Genomic DNA, 22,994 nt, shown 5'->3' with positions numbered 1-22,994 from the left:
ATGGAAATCTCTGTAGTGGTGAATTTGTGTTTCTTGTTGCATTTCTCCTGGCTTTTGCTTTGTGCGTTTTGAAGCTCTGTTGTGGAGGCACAGGAACCTTTAGCATTCCTATGTTCTCTGGCTGCAGTGGTTCTTGTGTTGATGTGGGGGCTCCCCACCACCCCCATCCTCAGTCGTCTGCTGTCCATGCCATGACCTGATGCTGTTCGCTCTGAAGTGTATTGTATCTGAGGTGAATGTAACCACACCTCTTCCATGGGTTCCTTATCCTGGTTCTGACCTGCAGGCAGGACATCTGGGTCTCAACTTAGTCCACTTTGGTGGTATCCCTCTGTCTGTCTGTCCCTGAGGAGCCATGGGCTCATGAGGCCCACACAGGCTCCTGTTGGCGCTGACCTGGTCTGGGTTGCCAGGCCCCTGTCGCCACACCCCTATCCTCCAAGTGGTTGTTGGGCTGGGTCTCCTTGGCGGGTGTGTGGGGACGGTGCTGGGGGTGCCCCCTCTGAACTGTGTGGAGGAGCCCTGCTCTGCCTCCTTGGGGGTGCGTTCGATTCCCGTGGAGTGCCGTCACCTCCCGCAGCCCCTCCCAGTCTCGTCCATTCTCTCATGGCGGATCTTGGCCACGTTGTGTCAGGGCAGGCATGTGGCCGCTTCTCCTGTGTCCACCTCCGGGTCCACACCTGCTTCCTTGCTCTCCTGACTCTTGGAGAGGTGCACCGCCCTGCATGGGAAGGGTTCCAGAAGCTTCTACCTCATTCCTTCACTGTCTAGTCTTGTTTGTATCTGTTGGCATTTTTTTGGTCTTCTGATTTTTGCACTTTTTTTAGGCACGGGGTGGTGTGGGGCTTTATGGGGGTCAGGTCAGGCTCTGATTGTCCAAAGTCAGAGAGTAGCGTAGCGCTAATGACAGGCAGTGATCCTTCCTTCACGTGTATTTCGTCTAGAAACTTCACTTGGAGATGTTGGCAGACCAGCCACGAACAACTAAGTACCATAGCGTTATCCTGCAGAATAAAGAATCCCTGAAAGACAAAGTGATTCTGGACGTCGGCTGTGGGACTGGGATCATCAGCCTCTTCTGTGCACACTATGCTCAGCCCAGAGCCGTGAGTAGGGAGCTTCTGAGCAGGGTCTTGGTGGCGCCTCCACTGCTTAGTGAAAAGGGCAGCGTGTTTCTGAAGGCTGAGCCTGCCACAGGCCATGCTGTGGGTCTGATGAATCGCAGGCAGCACAGAGTGGAATAGGGCAGGGCAGTGAGGTGAAACCGGTGGGATGTTTTTGTGAAATGTCTGCTTCAGTTACGTTAGAAACACGTGTATCCACGTGTCAGGGCTGGGCAGCTTGTGTAGACTGCTATCCTGGTGTCCTGCCCCAAATGTGACCCTGCCAGGGTCAGGGTGGACCACTCTCTGGGACTCCTGCTGGGCTCTGGTCCTCTGCCATTTAAGGCCTGTCTGAGCCAAGCAGAGGTGCCCCTCTCAGTGGCCCCGAGGCAGGTGGATGAGGCTCACAAGTGGAGCTGCAGCGCAGTGACTGCCCAAGTCCCGATCCTGCCAGAACCCAGACGTAGCATTCAGGACTTCTTAGATCCTCGATTGGTAACTAGCTGCTGGTGGCCTCAAAGTCTAACTGTTGTCATTTGAGGGCCAGGAGTCTCCTGTGTCGGTTACGGATTGTTGCTGTGTATATGGGAGCTAGGCCACTGGGCCTGACCCGGGACCCCTGGGGTGGGCAGCCCCCGTGGGTGCAGAGGCTCTGTCCACCTGCACGCAGCCCTGTGTCTGCCTTTTGGCAGAAGGTGGAGTCAGGGAGAGAGGCAGGCCCTCCCGGGGCTCCATCAGGGGGACGGGGTGGCCATCCACTGGCCACCGTCCAGCACGCTGCCTGCCTCTCTCTGATGCTGGTCCTGACTCTGCTGGTGACTTGGGCTCGGGGAGAGTGGGCAGCTGGCCGTGGTGTGGGGCTGAGGCACACGTGGATGGTGTTTCTGTCGTGTAGGTGTTTGCGGTGGAGGCCAGTGAGATGGCCCAGCACACGGGGCAGCTGGTCGTGCAGAATGGCTTTGCTGATATCATCACCGTGTTTCAGCAGAAGGTGGAAGACGTGGTGCTGCCGGAGAAGGTGGACGTGCTGGTGTCTGAGTGGATGGGCACCTGCTTGCTGGTAAGGGGCCGTGGGGACTGCTGGGGTGGCTGCTTTGGGCTCTGGAATATTCATACATCGTGATTAATTTTAACTTTTTCCTAAGGTGACATGTCAGTGATTTCTTGTATGAACATTGGCTTGAATTTTTAATGGATTAAAAAAAAAATGCCTTTATGGGAAATCTAAGAGTGAATGTATCTTTCTGGTGAGTGATTTACATAAATTTCTGTTCTCTTCGAGAACCTGCGAATATCCAGTGCGTGATGTTAGGCGGTGTTTTCCGTGCTAGCAGAGCCTGTCTCCCCCCGGCTGATCTGCCCCCTCTCTGTAGCCCCCCTGGTCTGCACTGGTGCCAGCCTGAAGCCCAGGCTCTCCCAGGTTCCCTCCCCAGTCTCACCTGGGTTGGGGTGGAGAGGTTGCTGGTTTGCCCACCCAGCCTGTGCAGTGGTTTCTGAGCTCCCTAGCTCTCTGTGCTCCAAGGGCAGGTGAGAGGTGAGTGGGAGCCAGGCCTGCAGGTGTGTGTCTCCTCGGCCCCTCGGCCCACCCCCTTTCTGGGACCTAAGATGTTACAGTGAAATGTGGTCTGAAGTTTAGTCTCTGTAAAAACCCAGAGAAGTGACGTATGGATGAAGGGGAGGGGGACACCACTGGAGTTTCCAGCAAGAAGTTTGTTTTAAATGGTAAGGAACTAACTAATATGAACAATAAGAATGTTGGTCCTCACTTCTTACAGATTGCAGAGATTTGGGAAAGTGACAGCAAATGACACTGAGCCTTAAGATTTCTGTCTGGATGATTTATCTATTGTTGAAAATGGGGTATTGAAGTCCCCTACAATAATTGTATTGTGCCTATTTCTCTTTTCAGATCTCTTAATATTTTCCATATGTACTTAGGTATTCTGCCTTTTGATGTTTTAATTGAGCGTTTTATATGACTCCGTTTTCTCTCCTTTCTTAGCGTATCAGTTATACTTCTTCTATTTTCCTTTTTTTAATTGGTTGCCCTACAGTTTCCAAGGGCTTCCCTGGTGGCTCAGTGATAAAGAATCCACCTGCTGTGCAGGAGACCCAGGTTCAGTCCCTGGGGTGGGAAGATCCCCTGGAGAAGGAAATGGCAACCCACTCCAGTCTTGTGGCCTGGGAAATCCTACAGTCCGTGGTGGGTTGCAGAGTCGGTCATGACTGGACACAGAGAACAACAGTTTCCAATATATACTTACAGCGGATTCACGTCTGTTTTCATCTAACACTGTGATGATTCATGGGTAGTGTGAGTTCTTTATGAGAACAAAATAATTCAGTCCCTTGTGTGAGCATTTTTATTCATTTTGTTACACGTAAGCATAAATACACATACATGGTCAGGTACTGTGTTGCTGTTATTTTGGACACATTGTTAGATTTGTTAGATTAAATTGTTAGATTAATTAAGAATGGGAAAAACAAAAGTTCTAGTTTTATCTTCACTTATTTCTCTTTTAGTGCTTTCCTTTCTTTATGTAGATCTGCGTTTGATCTACAGGCAGACCTCAGAGATAGTGCAGGTTTGTATCCAGACCACCATGATAAAGCACGTATTGCAGTAAAGCAAGTCACACAAGTACTTTGGTTTCCCAGTGCATAGAAAGTTATGTTTACCCTATACTGTGGGGTGTGCAATAAGCATTATATCTAAAGTAACAATGTACATATATTAATTAAAATACACATTATTGCCTAAAAATGCTAACCATCATCTGAGCCTTCAGCGAGTTCTAATCCTTTTGCAGTAGTAACATCAAAGATCCTTAATCACAAGGACTTCCCTGACAGTCCAGTGGTTAAGGCACTGTGCTCCCCATGCTGGGGCCCAGGTTCAGTCCCTGGTCAGGGGACTAAGATCCTACATGCAGCACAGGGTGGCTTAAAAAAAACACACACACAACAGAAAATCAAGAAATACGTTAAATATTTCACTGCACTCTCTTCTTGCTTTCAGGGTTTCTGAGAATTCAGGTGAAATTTTATCTTTGTTCCTCAGTAGGTAGGTGTTTTTCCCCCGGCCTCTCTCAGGACTTTATCTTTTGAGTCTCTATAGCTGGAAGATGACATGCCTCTTCATACTTCGCCCCCCACCCTCCAACCACACATTTATCCTGCTTGGTGTGCTCTTCACGCCTGCATCTGTGGACTTGTGTCTGACATTGTTGTTGTTCACTCGCTCAGTCGTGTCCAACTCTTTGTGACCCCGTGGACTGCAGCATTCCAGGCTTCCCATCACATCTCCCCGAGTTTGGTCAAACTCATGTCCAATAAGTCGGTGGTGCCATCCAACCATCTCATCCTCTGTCGTCCCCTTCTCCTCCTGCCTTCAATCTTTCCCAGCATCAGGGTCTTTTCCAGTGAGTTGGCTCTTCACATCAGGTGGCCAACATACTGGAGCTTCAGCTTCAGCAACAATCCTTCCAAAGAATATTCAGGTTTGATTTCCTTGCTGTCCAAGGGACTCTCAAGAGTCTTCTCCAACACCAGAGTTCAAAAGCATCAATTCTTTGGCGCTCTGCCTTCTTTAAAATCCAACTCTCGCATCCATACTTGACTACTGGAAAAACAATAGCTTTGACTGTTTAGACTTTTGTTGGCAAAGTAATGTCTCTGCTTTTTAATATGCTGTCTAGGTTGGTCATAGCTTATCTTCCATGGAGTAAGCATCTTTTCATTTCATGACTACACTCACTGTCCCCAGTGATTTTGCAACCCAAGAAAATAAAGTCTGTCACTGTTTCCACTTTTTCCTCTTCTATTTGCCATGAAGTAATCAGACCAGATGCCATGATCTTAGTTTTTTGAATGTTGAGTTTTAAGCCAGGTTTTTCACTCTCCTCTTTCACCCACATCAAGAGACTCTTTAGTTCTTCTTCTCTTTCTACCATTAGACTGGTATCTGTATCTCTGAGGTTGTTGATACTTCTCCCAACAGTCTTGATTCCAGCTTTTGAGTCATCCAGGCCAGCATTTTGCATGATGTACTCTGCATATAAGTTAAATAAACAGGGTGACAATATACAGCCTTGTCGTACTCCTTTCCCAATTTTGAACCAGTCAGTTGTCCTACATAAGGTTCTAACCATATGTAGGGAAAGAGCAAATTAGCCAGGATGGCGTGGTCAGGGTCCTGCGTCCCACGTTTTGTAAGTACATGCTTTTGTAACAGTGGAGGTCACTCACAGCACTGTGCATGCACATCATGTTGTACTGCTTGGTCATGGACCACTTTTGTTCTGGAAACATATATAAGCCCCACCTGAGAAATCCCCCTTTGCCACTACACCCGCCATCAGAGAATAAACACATGTCTGCAGTCCCTACGGTGCCTCAAGTTTTCTTCCAACCTCCCTGCTCGTGCCTTACCTACCCTGGGTTCAGCAAACGGTGTGAACCATGTAAGACACCACGTGAGGTTCTAATACCGCAGTGGTTTTCTGTCCCCTCCTCCGGTGGACCACGTTTTGTCAGAACTTTCCACTATGACCCATCCTTCTTGGGTGGCCCTGCATGGCATGGCTCATAGCTTCATTGAGTTACACAAGCCCCTTCACCACGACAAGGCTGTGATCCGTGAACGGAGTTGACATTAATTTGGGGAAATTCTCAGTCATTTTTTCAACTGTTTCTTCTCTCCCCGCCTCTCATTCTTCTCTTGATATTCTTGTTCTGTGTCTGTTACACCTTTTGTGTTCTGTAGCCCTTCAATGTGTTCCCTTTTTCAGCCTGTTTTATTTTGCTTTTCAGCTTTGGCAGTTTCTGTTTTCATTTCCTCAAGCTCAGGCTTGTTGCTCAGCTGAGAGTCCTTACTAACAAGCCCATCAAAGGCATCCTCCACTTCTGTTACATTGTTTTGCTCTTGAGCATTTATTTTTGGTTCTTTCTGAGAATTTCCCTTTCTCTGTTTACATTGCCCATCTGTTTTGCATGCTGTCTGCGTTGTCCATTGGAGCCCTTAGCATATTAATCATAGTTGTTAAGTTGATAATTACAGTTGCCTACTGTGTCTTCCTTTGTGGCTCAGTGGTAAAGAATCTGCTTGCAATGCAGGAGACCTGGGTTGGTAGGATCCCCTGGAGAAGGGAATGACAACCCACTCCAGTATTCTTGCCTGAAGAATTCCATGGACAGAGGAGCCTAGGGGGCTGCAGTCCATGGGGTCACAAGTAGTCTAACACAGCTGAGTGACTAACACTTTCACTGAGGCTGAATCTGGTTCTAAGGTTTGCTGTGGCTCTTGTAACTGTTCATATGTCTTTTTTTCCTGATAGCCAGGTGTGATGACTGGATAAAGGGTCTGTGTAAACAGGCCTGTAGAGATATGGAGGGGGTTGCTCTGGGGTCTCAGTGTTGAGTGATCCTGGGCCTCTGGACTGTGAACCCCACAGGTGCTTCTCAAGTTTTTTCCCCTTTTAGGTGGGACAGGATCACTGGAGGGTGCTCGAATTGGATAGTATTCTTTCCCCAGCTGATTAGGCTCTGTTAAGTAGTCTCTCCTGATGGCAGACCCTGTTAAGAAGAACAGAATACTCTGGCGTATTTCCAATGGTTTCTTTTGAGCTTGTGAGAAGCACTGGGACTTTCCTCTGGTATTTACTGTGGGGACCCCGTGATGGGGCCTGCCTGGAGTCTTGGCCTCAGCTGTCCACACGGAGCCCCAGCAGCCTGTCAGCCTCGGTTCAGCTCCCTGCCTGGCCCTGGTTCCAGGGATGTTTCTGCTCTGGTGAGTTGCGATTCCCTGTGCAGCCCTTCCTTGACTTACAGTGAGGCTGCGTCCTGACAAACTTGTCCTAAGTTGAAAATACTGAGATCCAAAACGCACGTAACGCAGCTCAGCTCTTGAACATCACAGCTGAGCCTCATTGTCTTAGACGTGCTCAGGGCACTCCCACTTGCCTACAGTTGGGCAAAATCACGACCAAAGCTTGTTGAAAACGAGTGCTGAATGTCTCTTGTAGTCGACTGAATACTGTCCTGAAAGGGAGAGGCTGTCAGTGTGTGGACTGTTCACGCTCATGATCGCATGGCTGATGGGCGCTTGGCCTGTGTGGCATGTGGGTGTTGCACTGCGTATCACTAGCTGAGAAAAGATCAAAATTCGAAGCGTAGTTTTTACTGAATACCTATTGCCCTGTCATGAAGCTGAACCATCGTACGTCAGGGACTGTCTTACAGGCCTCTCAGTTTTTCCAATTTGAAGGTAGCCGTTTACTCTGTGACCTAGTTTCTCTTAATGGACTTTAGAAGAGTTGTTGACTTTTCATTTCAGCTTTTTACTTGTTAGGACAGAATGGCCACTTCCCCCAGGGCAGGAATGAAGCAGGAAGGGGTGCTCCCCTGTTCCTACTCAACATTGTCCTGGGAAATCTAACCATTGCAAGAGAGAAGGAAGAAATGGGAGCTAAACAGAACGAAGGCACAGGAATAAACCCTGTTCTCAGACAGTGTGATTGCTTTTGTAGAAAATGCCAAGGAATCTCCCAAAAACTTTCCTAGACTAGTGAGCAAGTTTAAGACGATCATGGAGCACAGAGTCAGCATTCAAAAGGCAGTCACATGTTTATACACTAGCACTGTTCACGACTAGTTACAGTGGCTCCAGAATGATGACACTTGGGAAAACATGTTCAAGTTCCGGATGCTGACTCCACGTGATGCTGACCCACACGCATCGTTCATGAGCTGGAGACGGCCTCCTAAGGATGCCCCTTCTCTCCAGGTTCATCTGTAGATTTAATACAATTCCAATAAAAATTCAAGCAGGATTTTTTTTGTAGATACAGATAAGCTTATTGTAAAATTTATGTGCAGTGTAAATAAACTAGCCCTGGAGAAGAAAATGGCAATCTACTCCAGTATTATTGCCTGGAAAATCTCATGGACAGATGAGCCTGGCAGGCTGTAGTCCATAGGAGCACAAAGAGTCAGACATGACTGAGCACAGGCAGGCTAGAATAGCTGATACAGTTTAAAAAAGATATTTATTTGGCTGTGTCAGATCTTAGTTGGGGATCTTTGTCATGGCATGTAGGATTTTATTTCCCTGACCAGGGATGGAACCTGGGCCCCCTGCATTAGGAACGCAGAGTCTTAGCCACATAACCACCAGGAAAATGCCACACTTTTTAAAAGAAGAACGAAATTGGAAGAACTATACTACCTGACTTTAGTATAAAGCTGTGGTGGTCAAGACTGTGAACCTGGTGAAGTGATAGACATGTAAGCCAGTGAACAGAATGGATAGTAGATTCCTGCAAATGTGGTCAGCTGATTCCTAACAGAGGAACAGAGTTAATTTAATGGGACATGTAAGCCAGTGGAACAGAATGGATAGTAGATTCCTACAAATGTGGTCAGCTGATTCTTAACAGGGGAACAGAGTTAATTTAATGAAGAAAAGATAGTCTTTTCAACAAATTATATTGGAAGAGTTGGCCATCCATAAACCAAAAAAAGCTTCAACTTTAAGCCTCATACCTCATCTTGAACAATGAACTCAAAATTGATTATATCTAGTTGCTTAAATATAAAACTGTAAAACTTTTGGAAGAAATCATAGAAAATGTTCATGATTAGTCAAAGGGTTTTTTGACTCCAAAAGCATACTCTATTAAAGGAAAAGTTGATAAATTGGACTTCATCAAAATTAAAAAGTCTGCTCTGTAAAAGACAATGTTAAGAAAATGAAAAAAGGCCAACCAGGAGAAAATATTTGCAGCTCACATGTGCACCCTGACATGTGAAGAATCCTCAGAATTCAGCACCCCCGAGGGCTCCTGGGGTTCTTGCTGCTTTTGACATGAGGGTCACATGACCCCTGAGGGCTCCTGGGGCTCTTGCTGCTTTTGACATGAGGGTCACGTGACCCCTGAGGGCTCCTGGGGCTCTTGCTGCTTTTGACATGAGGGTCACGTGACCTCTGTGGCACTCCTGCTTTGCTGTTTCACATTTTTGAGAAGTGACTTCAGTCAACCTAAAGGGTGGTGAAAGTTCTGAGAATACCTCAGACCAGAGTGATACTGTTTGAGAGTTAAGACCCCAAAACACTTACGGTGACAGCTGTCTCCTGGGTGGGCAGGGTGGGCGAGAGGGCAAGTTCCCTGACCGTTGGCCGTGCCCAGTTCTGAGGAGTGGTGTGGGCCAGTGGGCTTAAACCCAGGCTGTGACTGAACTCGGTGACCACTGTGGTGACGGTGTAAGAGAAGCCCTCCGGTGAGCTGGCGGCTCGTCCTGTCTGTGACGGTCCCCGGGATATGAGTGCCGTGGCGGGAGCAGGGCGGTGGGAGCAGACGCCATCTCAGTCACTGTGTCTCCTATATGCCTCCCTCCACGCAGTTTGAGTTCATGATCGAGTCCATCTTGTATGCCCGGGACGCCTGGCTGAAGGAGGACGGGGTCATCTGGCCGACCACAGCCGCCCTGCACCTGGTGCCCTGCAGCGCTGACAAGGACTACCGGAGCAAGGTGCTCTTCTGGGACAATGCCTATGAGTTCGACCTCAGCCCTCTCAAGTGAGTGTGGGCTCCTGGCCTCCAGGGCACGAACCCTAAGCCAGACCCTAACCTCAGTGAGTGCCCTCAGGCAAGCGTGGGGCTCCCGGCCTGTGGGACCGAACCCCATGCCAGACCCGAACCTCAGTGAGTGCCCTCAGGCAAGCGTGGGGCTCCCGGCCTGTGGGACCGAACCCCATGCCAGACCCGAACCTCAGTGAGTGCCCTCAGGCAAGCGTGGGGCTCCCGGCCTGTGGGACCGAACCCCATGCCAGACCCGAACCTCAGTGAGTGCCCTCAGGCAAGCGTGGGGCTCCCGGCCTGTGGGACCGAACCCCATGCCAGACCCGAACCTCAGTGAGTGCCCTCAGGCAAGCGTGGGGCTCCCGGCCTGTGGGACCGAACCCCATGCCAGACCCGAACCTCAGTGAGTGCCCTCAGGCAAGCGTGGGGCTCCCGGCCTGTGGGACCGAACCCCATGCCAGACCCGAACCTCAGTGAGTGCCCTCAGGCAAGCGTGGGGCTCCCGGCCTGTGGGACCGAACCCCAGGCCAGACCCGAACCTCAGTGAGTGCCCTCAGGCAAGCGTGGGGCTCCCGGCCTGTGGGACCGAACCCCAGGCCAGACCCTAACCTCAGTGAGTGCCCTCAGGCAAACGTGGGGCTCCCGGCCTGTGGGACCAAACCCCAGGCCAGACCCGAACCTCAGTGAGTGACCTCAGGCGAGCGTCAGGTTCCCGTGCCTGCAGGGGCACAGGCCGCAGGGCTAGAAAACCCTCACTGCTGGGAGTTCAGTTTGTTCACATGACTGAGAAGTCTGCCTATTGCCTTACCGGCCTTTAAGCTGATAACAGAATTGAAATGGCCTGTTTATAAGGCCCCAAACATGATAGGAAACATAAGGTAACGTGGGCCGTTAAAACAGACAGATGATCCTATTAAGAGCCAAGAGTGTTTAATAAGGGTCGGAAAATGTGTTAGTGGAGTCTCCTCTGGCCTTTGTCACAGAAAGCAGTGCCCCAGAATTTGTGGTGGCTCTCCTGGTTCCTGACTTACGGTCATGCCTGTGGCAGAGCTTCAGGTTTTGACACAAAAGGTCTCCTCACAAGGGCCTCCTGTTTCTTGCATTTCCTCCTCGAGAAGGATGATGTGTGTATGTGGCTGCCTCCCCTCCGAGGGTGCCAGGAGGCAGGAGGGGAGGCCTCGCAGTTGTCCTGGGGCCAGGGAAGGGCCCCTCATCAGAGATGGCTGCTCACCTACCAGATGACCAGGTAGGGCTTGGCAGTAAGATGGGGGCCTCTGGGCCTTTCTGTTTTTTATTAAAAACTCAAAAAACAAGCGGAGAAGGCAATGGCACCCCACTCCAGTAGTTTTGCTTGGAAAATCCCATGGATGGAGAAGCCTGGTGGGCTGCAGTCCATGGGGTCACTAGAGTTGGACACGACTGAGCGACTTCACTTTCACTTTTCACTTTCATGCATTGGAAAAGGAAATGGCAACCCACTCCAGTGTTCTTGCCTGGAGAATCCCAGGGACAGGGGAGCCTGGTGGGCTGCCATCTATGGGGTCGCACAGAGTTGGACACGACTGAAGCGACTTAGCAGCAGCAGCAGCAGCAAAAAAAAAGAAAAAAATATCGGTGTAGAGGTATGGAATCTTCCCTCATGTGTTGAATCGTCGTATTCTCAACCCAAGTCCGAAAGTGGGTGGAGAGGGGAGTCTCCGACAGCGGCTCTGTGGTTCGTGCAGGACGGATGTGGCAGGAGCGAGGGAAGGTCTGGAAAGGGCAGGGGGCTTCTTGTGTTGCCTGGTGTTAATGTCTGGTAAAGTGACCAGGGAGGGCAGAGGAAGCTCTGAGCAGGGCCTGCAGTGTCTGGAACAGGGCACTGTGAACTGGGCGTGGGAGGACTGTGGCTGTGCATTTCCCAGGGACGTTGGTTGGCCCCTTGGAGGAGACGTGTTCTCTCGCACCATTCACTGAAATTTAATTTCCCGTGGCTTCCGTGTCCTCCGGGTGTGTCAGTGGGACACAGAAGGATGTGCCTGTGGCTCCCATTCTCAGCCACTGCCCACCAGAGCCAGCCTCCTCGGCCCTGCCTTTTGCTCTCGGGGTTGCAGACAGTGAGTTAGGATTCCTGCTAACACAGAGGAGGGAGCGAGACAGCCTGAGATGGGGGCTACGTCATCTCAGATGCTGAGCACTTACTTTTTCCCCCCAGATCTTTAGCAATTAAGGAGTTTTTTTCGAAGCCCAAGTATAACCACATTTTGAAACCAGACGACTGTCTCTCTGAGCCATGCACCATATTACAGTTGGACATGAGAACCGTGCAGGTCGCCGACCTTGAGGTGAGCAGACATGACCCTTCCTTCCTTCCACACATAATCATTCAAGTAAATGAGTTAGATGTGTTGCTCTTGATTTTCCCACATTCTTTTTAATCTATTCTGATTTTGTTTTTAGTATTTTTTGGTTATTTTCTTTATAGCTAACCTCTTTAACATCTTCAGTTATTTTTAGATTTATGTTTCATATTCTCAGCTTGTTCAAATATGGATAAATTACGTGTCATGATAGGATTTGGATTAAAATTTTTTCCTAAGTTTTTTATCTCCCACTGATGACAAAATTCTTAAAATTCTCTTACTTACCATTTGTGGCCATGAGGTGGCATGTGTGGATTCTGGACAACCCCGTTTTAAGGGGTCCCTCCAAAGCGGAAGGACCCTCTTATGGAGCTTACGATACAAAACCACGTGCAGACTAAACCAGAGGCTTCAATTCATTTTGGGATCATAGAGACTCAATCTGGAATTTCCTGTTTATGCAGAGAATTGAGAAAGTGTCCTGCTTAGATTTGGGGACAGAAAATCAGGACAATGAGACCTGGATTGCTCCAGACCTTTCTGATTGTCTGCAGCATTTAAGTTGCAAGTTGTAACGTTTCCTTTCTCTGGGTTTTTGACATGTTCGGCTAAATTAGCAAGCTACGGATTTGTGTCGTAGCTACTGAAGTAGGCAGTATGGCTGCCTGGGGTGGTGTTGTAGGTCTCGGATGGCCACGTGGAGGTGGCCACAGCCCATGGGTCCCATGCACCCAGGGCCTGCACCCACTTCTCACCCGTTGCCTTGAACACAGATGATGAAAGGGGAGCTTCACTTTGATATACAGAAGGCAGGCATGCTGCATGGATTCACAGCCTGGTTCAGCGTCCAGTTTCAGAACCTAGAGGAGGACGAGCCACAGCTGGTGCTGAGCACTGGCCCGCTGCACCCGTGAGTGTGCCACCCCATCCCCACCGTGGGTCACAGAGGAGGCCTGACAGAGTCACGAATGTAAAGAGCTAGACATGTCAGAAGTGGACCCAAATCTCTCCAGACCCGGTCGAGCGCGAGGCCAGGCATGTGGGTGGTGCGTGGGTGCTGGGCAGGGCTGTGTGCGGAGGTGAGTCCGGGTCGCCTTGGCCCCTGCACAGGTAGGGGAGCCCCTGATGCCCTGGATGGTCAGCCTCCACCTTCTCTCCGTGGCCCCACTGCTGCTGCAGCTCATTTGCAAGGGCTTTTCCTCTGACTCTTGGAGAAGGCGGATGTTTCCTGAGATACAATTTTCATGTAGTAACATTTCAGAGTTGCACGCCTGCCCCTGCGTGTGGGGATGCAAGCTTGTGTAGTCTGTCTGTGGGGCTAGACGCAGCAGCCCCTGGAGCACTGCCTTCACGTGGGGACTCCACTCCCCTCCACATGACCCTGCTACTTGTCTGCACTGTGTGGTTGGCAGAAGTGACACAGCCTCAGGGAGGGTGGTGGCCGCCTGGGTCAGACCCCACTGTGGCCTTTGGGCCGGGGAGGACCTGGGCATCCTCTGTGAGCGTTGAGCAGGAGAAGGGCCTGAATGGCCAGAGTGGACTCCAGCCGGGCCTCCTCCCAGACCGGTGAACCGGGTATGCCTGACGTTTCCCACTCGAGCGTTGGGTGGGGATCGTCCACACTCAGGTGGTATGGGGATGGGGATGAGGGGACATGTGGGCTGTGGAAAGGATACCACCACTGTGGCTGAGGTGGGGTGCCTTTGCATCAGAGAGAATGTGACAGAAGAGCAAGAGGCCACAGAGACCCTTAGTGCTGGGTGTGCCTGGGCCCACACCAGGCACTCGTGTGTCCGAGCCATAGAACTTGCAGAGTTTGGGGTGTCCCTACTCACCCAGTGCTGCACTTGTCTTGCTCACACTCAGCCAAATTCAGAGAAGTAATGACTTCTTTTGGGCATGATTTCATGAGTGTGAATCTCTCTCTAACTGCACCAACTAGGACTGTGGGAGTCACAGTTCAGGGTCAGTGGCTTTGGGTAGGCGCTGCTGTGCCAGCTCATGGAGGCTGGGTTGACCCAGAGAGGGGCCAGGACCTGTGTCTGGCCACACGCCCTTGTGGCTTGTCTACCTCAGGTACCAGGGAATCTGAGCAGCATCCAACAGCTGCATCCACCCACCTCCCCACCCAGGTCGTGACCCCACCTGGGTCCTGTGCAGCCGTCTGATCCCGGGGCGGAGGTGTGGGGGGTCCCATGGCCTCCCCAGAGGGGGCAGGCTTAGATGGCCCCACGGCCTGTCTTGCAGCACCACCCACTGGAAGCAGGTGCTGTTCATGATGGATGAGCCCGTCCCCGTCCTCGTGGGAGACATGGTCACGGGCGCAGTGGTGTTGCAGAGGAACCCCGTGTGGAGGCGACACATGTCTGTCACCCTGAGCTGGTCCATCACTTCTGCACAAGACCCTACGTTGCAGAAAGTAAGATATGTAGCTCTAGAGTCTTGTGCTCTGATGCTGTCCTGAAGGTGGCGGGTCTGTGGTGGTCACAGTGGTGGATGCCTGTTCCCACCCCAGCAGACTCTGTGCCGGAGCTGGTCTGGGTTATTTTTCTAATCCTCATGGCAGGAGGCGGACCCTCCTGTTCACAGGAAGCAGAGGTGCAGGAAGCTAAGTTCTCCCTGTGAGACTCGGCTGGTCAGTGAGAACAGAGACCAGGAGACTCAGGGTGCAGAGAGAGCCGAGGGCTGGGCCAAGCGCGGCCTTGCTCACAGCGTGTGCCTTGCCATGGCTGCCGTGGATGTGTGGTGGAGCCGTGTCCTGGCTGAGGCTGCAGTTTGAGGCTGCAGTGAGCATGGCTGGCGGGGCCTTGTGGCTCGTGGCTCACAGAGGCCACTGAGAATCCTCTTCCTCACTCAGGTTCATGCAGGAGAGAGAATAATCAAGCAGACCATTTTGTGCTTGGCTTTATGCTGAAAGTTGAAATGCTTGTCATTAAAAGAAAAGCCTTCACCTGAATGCCAGCCTCTTGTCCAATATTAAATTATTATTAGGAAATACTGCATGTTAATGAAACTGACGTGATTTGCTGTCTGATTGGTTTGTTTTCATTTCCTCTGTCTTTCTCAGGTTGGGGAGAAAGTCTTTCCCATCTGGAGATGACAGAGCAGCTCTGTGGGGGATGTCCACTGCATCTTGGGGGACATACGTGACTCTGAGGAGTCACTCCTGGACGGATGCGTGTCCTGGGAAAGCCATGGACTTACTCCAGGTTGGGGTGGTGACTCCCACACGCACGGGCTTGGGGCTTCAGGGTCCTCCCCATACGCCCGGCGCCGGGGGCCCACCGTCACCATTGTCACTGCCCTGCCTGTCCTGAAACCTGGGCTGTGTTTCCAGCGTCCACTGTGGTTAGTTGGTGGCCCACTCCCTCAGCAAGGCCAGTCCTGAGCTCACGGGATATGAGTGTCCACCCTGTGCTCTGAAGGTGGCTGTCATGCATCGTGTGTGCATCTGTCCTTCCCGCCCTTGGCTCATCGCTCAGCTCATGGACGTGGGGTCCCAGATCGTCGCAAGAGCTGGAGGTGTGATGCACGTTGTGGGGCTCTGCATGGGGTAGTCCACTTGTAGAGACGTCTTCCAGATAAGTTATGGGTCGGCACATAGGACATGCTCAATAAATATTTTTTAATAAATGAATGGCGGTGTATATCCTGTTTCTGTGCACATAACGTTATTTTTTCAGAAGCACGGGTCACATTATGTGCATTGCTTTATAACCTTTTTTGGTGTGTGTGATTTTGATTTTTAGTTAACTTTTTATTGAAATATAAATTATATACCCCAAATTGCACAAGTCATGAGTATACAGATGGATGAAGTTTCACAAAGTAGGCACATGTGTAACCAGCCCTCAGGCCAAGACCCTTCAGCACGCTGGCGGCCCCCAGTGCCCCTCCCACCCCCAACCACCGCTAAGGGTGATGCCGGCTTCTGTGACCAGAGACTTTAGCCTGGCTTCCAACATTGTGTGAATGGGATTGTACATTGTGAACTTGCTGTCGGCTGAATGTTTTATGTCCTCACGAAGCTCCTGTGTTGAAAACGAATCCCCAGTAAGGTGGTGTTAGGATGATTCCATCATGAGAATGGAGCCCCACGAATGTATTTCATGCCCAGAGGTCCAGAGGCAAAAGGCCTATTGTGCTGTGACCCATGGAATCACACAAGTCTGTCCTTCTTAAACACAGTGATAGGATGGGGGCAAGACAGACACTGCTGTTCTGATGGGAGGTTGGGAGCAGTCAGACAGTGAGGGGTCCCAGGCACGTCCAGACACAGCAGAGTGAGTTCCATCAGCTCGTAAGGCTGGACAGGAATCCTCTGGTTTGATGCTCTGCCTTCCAGGCCCACCGGGTGGCAGTAACCCTTCTGCTCCAGCCACCCAATCAACTCGCTTTGACAATGCCACCCCCGAGACCTTGGGCTGCGTCATTCCAATGAAACCAGAGAGATACCCCTCCTTCGTGCCCTGTGAAGGGGAAGCAGCCTTACCTCACCTGGGCAGGGGGTTGGGGCGCGGGGATTGGGGGCGGTGGGTGGTAGCAGTGGCAGCCCTGGTGACCCTGAGTCGCCGCTGGGGGTCACTCTTCCCTTTCTTTGAAGGAGAATGATGTTTGCAGCTGAGCCAGTCTGTGCTGTTAAATCCAATGGTTGATGCCTTTTTCTTCCTGCTTTAATATTTGTGCTTTGTCTTTGGTTTCAGCTGTTTTAGTACATTGTTTCTTGGAGCTCCTTGAATCTGTGAGCTGATATTGTTTGTCAGTCTTAGGAAATTCTGGGCCATTCTTACTTTACATGTTCTTGCACTACTGTCTGTCTTGTGTGTATGAAGTTGTTGACACATTTGTTGGAAAGTGTTCGCTGGCCCCATGTGACTGATGGTCATCCTGCCTGCTTTCTGCCGACCCCCTTTGCCTCCCAGTCCTGTCTTCCGCTGCATCTGATCCTGGGCTCCCCGGTACTTCCCTGGCGTCAGTCCTGGGGGAGTGTGAGTCCTCAGGACACAGAGCCCTGCCTCCCCCAGCACCCGGGAGAACCAAGCAGATGGTCCAGACGGGCTGGCAGCCCAGGGGGACGTTCAGACCTGAGTCAGGCAGGTGCAGGGCTCTTCCTGTGCTGTGTGTGGGAGCTGCCCTCAACGGTAGCTTCCGGGCTGGTATGCAGTTGGCTGTCAGAGCTGTGGTGGAGGCTGTGGGTGTGAGCCTTGAGGACAGCTGCCTTTGGGAAAGGCTGGTGACCTTCCTTAGAATCACCAGAGGTGAAGTGTGGGTGGGGGGCCTAGATGGAAACTGAGATCGAGGTGGGGTTTAGACCAGCTCGAGCAATGGGATGGGAGCCAGAGCACGTGGGTGGACGTTATGCAACTTCCAGGGGGATAGGTAGGGACTTCCTGAGAGGGGGAGGCCAGGCTTGGAGCTGGATGGTGGGTCCCAAATCCCAGAGGTTGAAGGCGTTATCCTCCATAGTGAGGGCCCTGGGTCGTGCCCCAGCCATGCTGGGGCCTCTCCTATGACGTGAGAGGCCAGCGAGTGCAGACACTGAGGACGCAGGTCTCAGGAGGAAGTTCAAAGAGAGGGCAAAGGTTAGATGTAATGGCCAGGGAGGAGGACCACCATGGATGGGGAAGACAAAGTGGGCAGTGAGCCAGGATCAGAGGCCCCAGTCCTTACCTCCTTTCTCCACAGTCCTTTGCTAGGCAGGCACCCATGGCCCTCACCTCTCATTCAGCCAGGATTCTCCGCTCCAGATTCGAGTGCCTGGAGGCGAGTCTGCAGGTGCCAGTGCTGCCCTCAGGGATGTAACTGGATGGAACATTCCCTCTACTTTGGTTGAAGATGTTACCACTAATCTAGATTTAAAAGGCACTTTATCCTCGGTGAGATAATGTACAGATATTTATGTCTAAAATGATGACGGGGCTTCCCTCATGGTCCAGTGGTTAAAGAATCTGCTTTGCAATGTAGGGGATACCGGTTCGATCTCTGGACAGGGAAGATTCCACATGCCACAGGGCAACTAAGCCCACGCGCCACAACTACTGAGCCTGTGCTCTGGAGCCTGTGCTCTGCAACAAGATGAGCACCGCAATGAAAGCCCGTGCATCACAACTAGAGAGCAACCCCTGCTTGCTGCAACTGAAGAAAGCCCACATGCAGCAACAATGACCCAGTGCAGCCAAAAATAATAAATAATTAATTAAAATAATGACAGAACACAGTTTTCTACACCATCAGTTCAGTTTATTCGCTCAGTCGTGTCCGACTCTTTATGACCCCATGGACTGCAGAATGCCAGGCTTCCCTGTCCATCACCAACTCCCAGAGCTTGCTCAAACTCGTGTCCATCGAGTCACTGATGCCATCCAACCATCTTTGTCATTTCCTTTGTCATCCTCTTCTCCTCCTGCCTTCAATCTTTCCCAGCATCAGGGTCTTTTCAAATCAGTCAGCTCTTCACATCAGATGGCCAAAGTATTGGAGCTTCAGCTTCAGCATTAGTCCTGCCAAAGAGTATTCAAGACTGATTGACTTTAGGATTGACTTGTTTGATCTCCTTGCTGTCCAAGAGACTGCGTCTTCTCCAACACCACAGTTCAAAAGCATCAATTCTTCGGCACTCAGCTTTCTTTATAGTTCAATTCTCACATCCATACATCACTACTGGAAAAACCTTAACTTTACTAGACAGACCTTTGTTGGCAAAGTAATATCTCTGCTTTTTAATATGCTGTCTAGGTTGGTCATAGCTTTTCTTCCAAGGAGCAAGTGTCTTTTAATTTCATGGCTGCAGTCACCATCTGCAGTGATTTTGGAGCCCCCCAAAATAGTCTCTCACTATTTCCATTGGTTCCCCATCTATTTGCCATGAAGTGATGGGACCGGATGCTATGATCTTAGTTTTCTGAATGTTGAGTTTTAAGCCAACTTTTTCCCACTCTTCTTTTTCACTTTCATCAAGAGATTCTAGTTCTTCTTCGCTTTCTGCCATAAGGGTGGTGTCATCTGTGTATCTGAGGTTATTGATATTTCTCCTGGAAATCTTGATTCCATCTTGTGCTTCATGCAGCCCAGCATTTTGCATGATGTACCCTGCATAGAAGTTAAATAAGCAGGTTAACAACATATAGCCTTGACGAACTCCTTTCCCAATTTGGAACCAGTTCGTTGTTCCATGTCCAATTCTGTTGCTTCTTGACCTGCATACAGATTTCTCAGGAGGTAGGTAAAGTGGTCTGGTATTCCCATCTCTTTCAGAATTTTCCACAGTTTGTTGTGATCCACACAGTCAAAGGCTTTGGCGTAGTCAATAAAGCAGAAATAGATGTTTTTCTGGAACTCTCTTGCTTTTTTGATGATCTGCCAAATGTTGCTACACTGTAATAAGTTTTAATCAGATACCAATAGGAGCAACCTAAAAGTCTACATTTCTAAAAATGAAGTTTAAAAAAAGACTTAAACTGCTCGTTGTTGTTGTTGTTCAGTTGTGTCTGACTCTTTGTGACCCTATGAACTACAACATGCCAGGCTTCCCTGTCCTTTACTGTCCCCTTGAACTTGCTCAAACTCATGTCCATTGAGTTGGTGATGCCATCCAACAATCTCATCCTCTGTTGTGCCCTGGTCCTCATGCCCTCAATCTTTCCCAGCATCAGGGTCTTTCCCAATGAATCGGCTCTTTGCATCACATGGCCAAAATATTGGAGCTTCAGCTTCAGTCCTTCCAGTGAATATTCACGGTTGATTTCCTTTAGGATTGATTGGTTTGATCTCCTTGCTGTCCAAGGGACTCTCAAGAGTCTTCTCCAGCACCACAGTTCGAAAGCATCAATTCTTCAGTGCTCAAAAGACCACTCATGTTACACAAAATTGGATATTTGAATGTTCTACTAGTTTTTGTTCCTGATGACACTGCACTAAACATATTTCTGGATCTGCCTCTTATTCAGCCTGTGCATGTGCCTGGCACAGGGGTGAGTGCCTGGTGTGGGGCTGGGGTGTGGGACCCCTCAGCTGTGCCTTGCATCCCCCTCCCCAGAGTCCCCTCCCCACCCAGCCTTGAGCTGAGAACTGTTTTTTCTGTATCCACTGAGAAAATAAAGCAACTGTAAGAGGAATCCCTCCCTTTGGGCTGGTCAGTGCACAGTGCCATGCAGAGAGCGTCCCCATGCTTACCTCAAGGGTGATAGAGGCTGTTGGTCTGGATGTCTGTGGTGGGGGGTGAGTGGCGGTGGTAAGAAGAGGCAGCTCTGAGGAGGTGGCTTGAGGGAAGGGCCCCTGTGGTGGGGCTGGCAGCCTCTGGGTGCCTGTCTGTCCTGGGTCCCCCACCTCAACCCCTGGGAGTCTCCCAGCAAAGCTGAAAAGCTGCAGAACCCTCAGTGGATGTTGTTCACAGTCTGACCAGCCTTCAAGGGCCCAACTCCGGCAGCCACGCTGGGGACAGACTCGACCCCTCCAGCTCTGGATGGAGCACAGGTGAGGCCCTGTGTTCTGGGTGGGTCGTGTTGAGGGGGACATGCCACTGGACAGAGGGAGAACGGAGAGAAATGAGTGAGGATGCAGGTCTTCAAGCTGAGGGGACTTTCTGAGTGCCACGTGGAGCACACTGGGGGAAGTACACCAGGAAAGGCTCATTTCAGAACCCCAGTGTTGAAGACAAGTATCTAAGAGCTTCTGGGGTTGAGGGGAGGAGGTTGGGGCATTACCTGTGTAGGGAAAGAGCAAATCATCCAGGATGCTGTGGTCAGGCTCTCTCACCCCACAGCAGCTCAATCTTGCCCACATCTTGTAAATACATGGTTATATAACAGCTGAGATCAGTTACAGCACTGTGCATGCATGTCCCCATGTGCCTGCTTGGCCACAGGCCACTTTTGTTCTGTAAGAATATATAAGCCTGAAAAGCCCTTGCGGCTGCCTTAAAGCTGCATCAAGACTGTGTCTGCTGGGTCAACCATGAGAATACAGCATGTCTGCTGCTACGGCTGTGCACAAGCCTGGAGAGAATAAACATGTCTGCAGTTCCTACAGCTCCTTGAGTTTTCTTCTGGCTACCCCACTAGCACCCTGCCTACCCTGGGCTCAGCAAAGAGTGTGCACAGTGATACAGCAAGACAACTGGTGTAGTTGGCAGGATACCCAGCACGTAGAGGAGCCTGAGGCTCCAGTGGATGGAGAAAGCCAGTGGCCACCACATAGTATGTGGTACCTGGTGGCCACAGTCCTCTCAGTGTGGGTCCTGGTGGGAGACTAGGAGGTTGTGGAGGGGTCACCAGAGAGTATTGAAAAGGCATTCCAGGTGGTGAATTCCCATTGCTGGACAAAGCAGCGTGTACTGCCACTGGCCATGTGGGGTGGATTTTCCTGACTGCCTTGAAGGCAAATATGGATAGTGATGCTGTGCAAGTGCGCGAGTTGCAGAGATGAGAAGAGCTAGAGCAGCGTATACACACTCTGGAGCAAGAGATGCGTGGCCTTGAGGAACTCAGTGCCTTGAACTACGAGGTAATGAGGGACGCTGAGCCTTGTGAGACTGCGGGTCCCCACCTCTCCACGAGGCCACTGTGCAGCAGAAGGTGAAGTATGAGCAGCCTATGCTCAGTGGGGGGCATCCTCAAGGGACCCCTGAATGTGACTGAGTTCATGACGTATCAACTCAGATGACTTTGGTAAACAGTTTCAGCAAAAGTAAGGGGAACCCTTGGCAGCACGGCTTTTGCGACTCCGGGACTCAAGGGCGGACAGCATCCTTTGTTGCAGGGATGAGATAGAACAGTTGGCATCTATAACCACTCACCCCTCATTGAGACAAAGTTTGCAGAATGCCAGGTGAGTCATGCAGGGTGTGCCTAACCAAACACACACCCTGATGGCACGGATGAATGCTGTATCTGCACCGTGTGGCTGAACACAGGCAAGCTCCTGGATACTGTGAGTAAATGGCATACCTATGCCAAGTTGACCCAAGTTGTGAGAGAATTGGGCATGAAGCGGCTGATATTTAACCCAAATATTTGGGCGTTTTACTGGTGGCATGTGAGATACCATTTTGAACAACGCTTCGTCCACCACTTTTGAATCCCTGGTTGCTGTTCTTGAGCCCTATGTGGGGTGCCTCATCTATGAAGTGACCTCAATGGTGGCGAAAAATCGGGAGAAATAGAGGGGCTGTGGCAGGCAAAAGGTGTCAGGAGTATGAAGACCCTGAAGAGGGGCCGAGCTGGTAAGGCTCCTGTCTTTTTCCCCACTCATGCGGCAGTTTGCTGTTTTCTTTCCTAAATGTAGGTCCCATGAGGCAAGCCTTTGTCTCTTGTTCTGCTCTGCCCCACGCGCCTGCCTCCTGGCAGATCCTCTTAGAAGAGTGTTTGTTAAGGAAGAAACTGTATTTGTTACAGGAGAAACAGAGAGCAAAGTGAGCAACGGGGACTTCCCTGGTGATCCAGAGGTTAGGAATCTGCGCTTCCACCACAGGGAACTAATTTCTGGTCCAGAACTAAGGTTCCATTGAAACCAAATACAGCTGAGAAAAGCAAGTGAGGACAAGTGCCTCCTCCTGATCCTCACACCTGGGGGAAGTGAGCACTAGAGGTGCAGACACAGGATTAGAAATAACAGCTACAGGAGAGGCACCGCTAATGACCAAGGATCAGTCAAGCTTGTATTAAAGCAAAATCTGTGACTGTTTCACACAGTTTTTATTTGTGAGATGTAATTTACATAGCACACATTCCACCCCTTGAAAGTGTTACTACTGCCGAATGAAAAAAAAAAAGCACAACCTAAAAGTTGAGAGTTATGTTTTATCCTGCAGACTTTCTGAGGACTTCAAGCCCGGGAGGCAGCCTCTCAGGATAGCTCTGAGGGACTGCTTGGAAGAGGCAAGGGAGGAACCAAGATATACAGGAACTTTGCAGCGAAAACCAGGTGGCCAGAACATCAAAAGTTTACTGTTAATTAAGGAAAACCGGACA

The 22,994-nt window shown here is 50.5% G+C and overlaps 1 protein-coding gene across 4 annotated transcripts in view; it reads left to right on the top strand.

Annotated features, from left to right (window-relative positions):
- Positions 1–15,680, top strand: part of PRMT2 (protein arginine methyltransferase 2) — a 25,555-nt gene extending 9,875 nt beyond the window's left edge. The window contains exons 5-11 of one of the 4 annotated variants that reach the window (XM_010834853.1): positions 945–1,106; positions 1,999–2,163; positions 9,507–9,682; positions 11,880–12,009; positions 12,801–12,937; positions 14,275–14,446; positions 15,095–15,680. In XM_010834853.1, coding sequence (XP_010833155.1) covers positions 945–1,106; positions 1,999–2,163; positions 9,507–9,682; positions 11,880–12,009; positions 12,801–12,937; positions 14,275–14,446; positions 15,095–15,127 — 975 coding nt within the window. In that variant the 3' untranslated portion in view covers positions 15,128–15,680. Of the gene's footprint in view, positions 1–944; positions 1,107–1,998; positions 2,164–2,248; positions 3,146–4,125; positions 4,319–9,506; positions 9,683–11,879; positions 12,010–12,800; positions 12,938–14,274; positions 14,447–15,094 lie in introns of those variants that run through there. The other 3 variants (XR_824811.1, XM_010834855.1, XM_010834854.1) reach the window with 3 other exon arrangements.
- The last annotated feature ends 7,314 nt before the right edge of the window (positions 15,681–22,994 follow it).

The sequence above is a fragment of the Bison bison genome, unplaced genomic scaffold (assembly GCF_000754665.1).
Source record: "Bison bison bison isolate TAMUID 2011002044 unplaced genomic scaffold, Bison_UMD1.0 scf7180017864037, whole genome shotgun sequence".
Taxonomy (NCBI): domain Eukaryota; kingdom Metazoa; phylum Chordata; class Mammalia; order Artiodactyla; family Bovidae; genus Bison; species Bison bison.
Note: the sequence above shows the minus strand (reverse complement) of the source record. Positions and strands in the feature narration are given on the sequence as shown.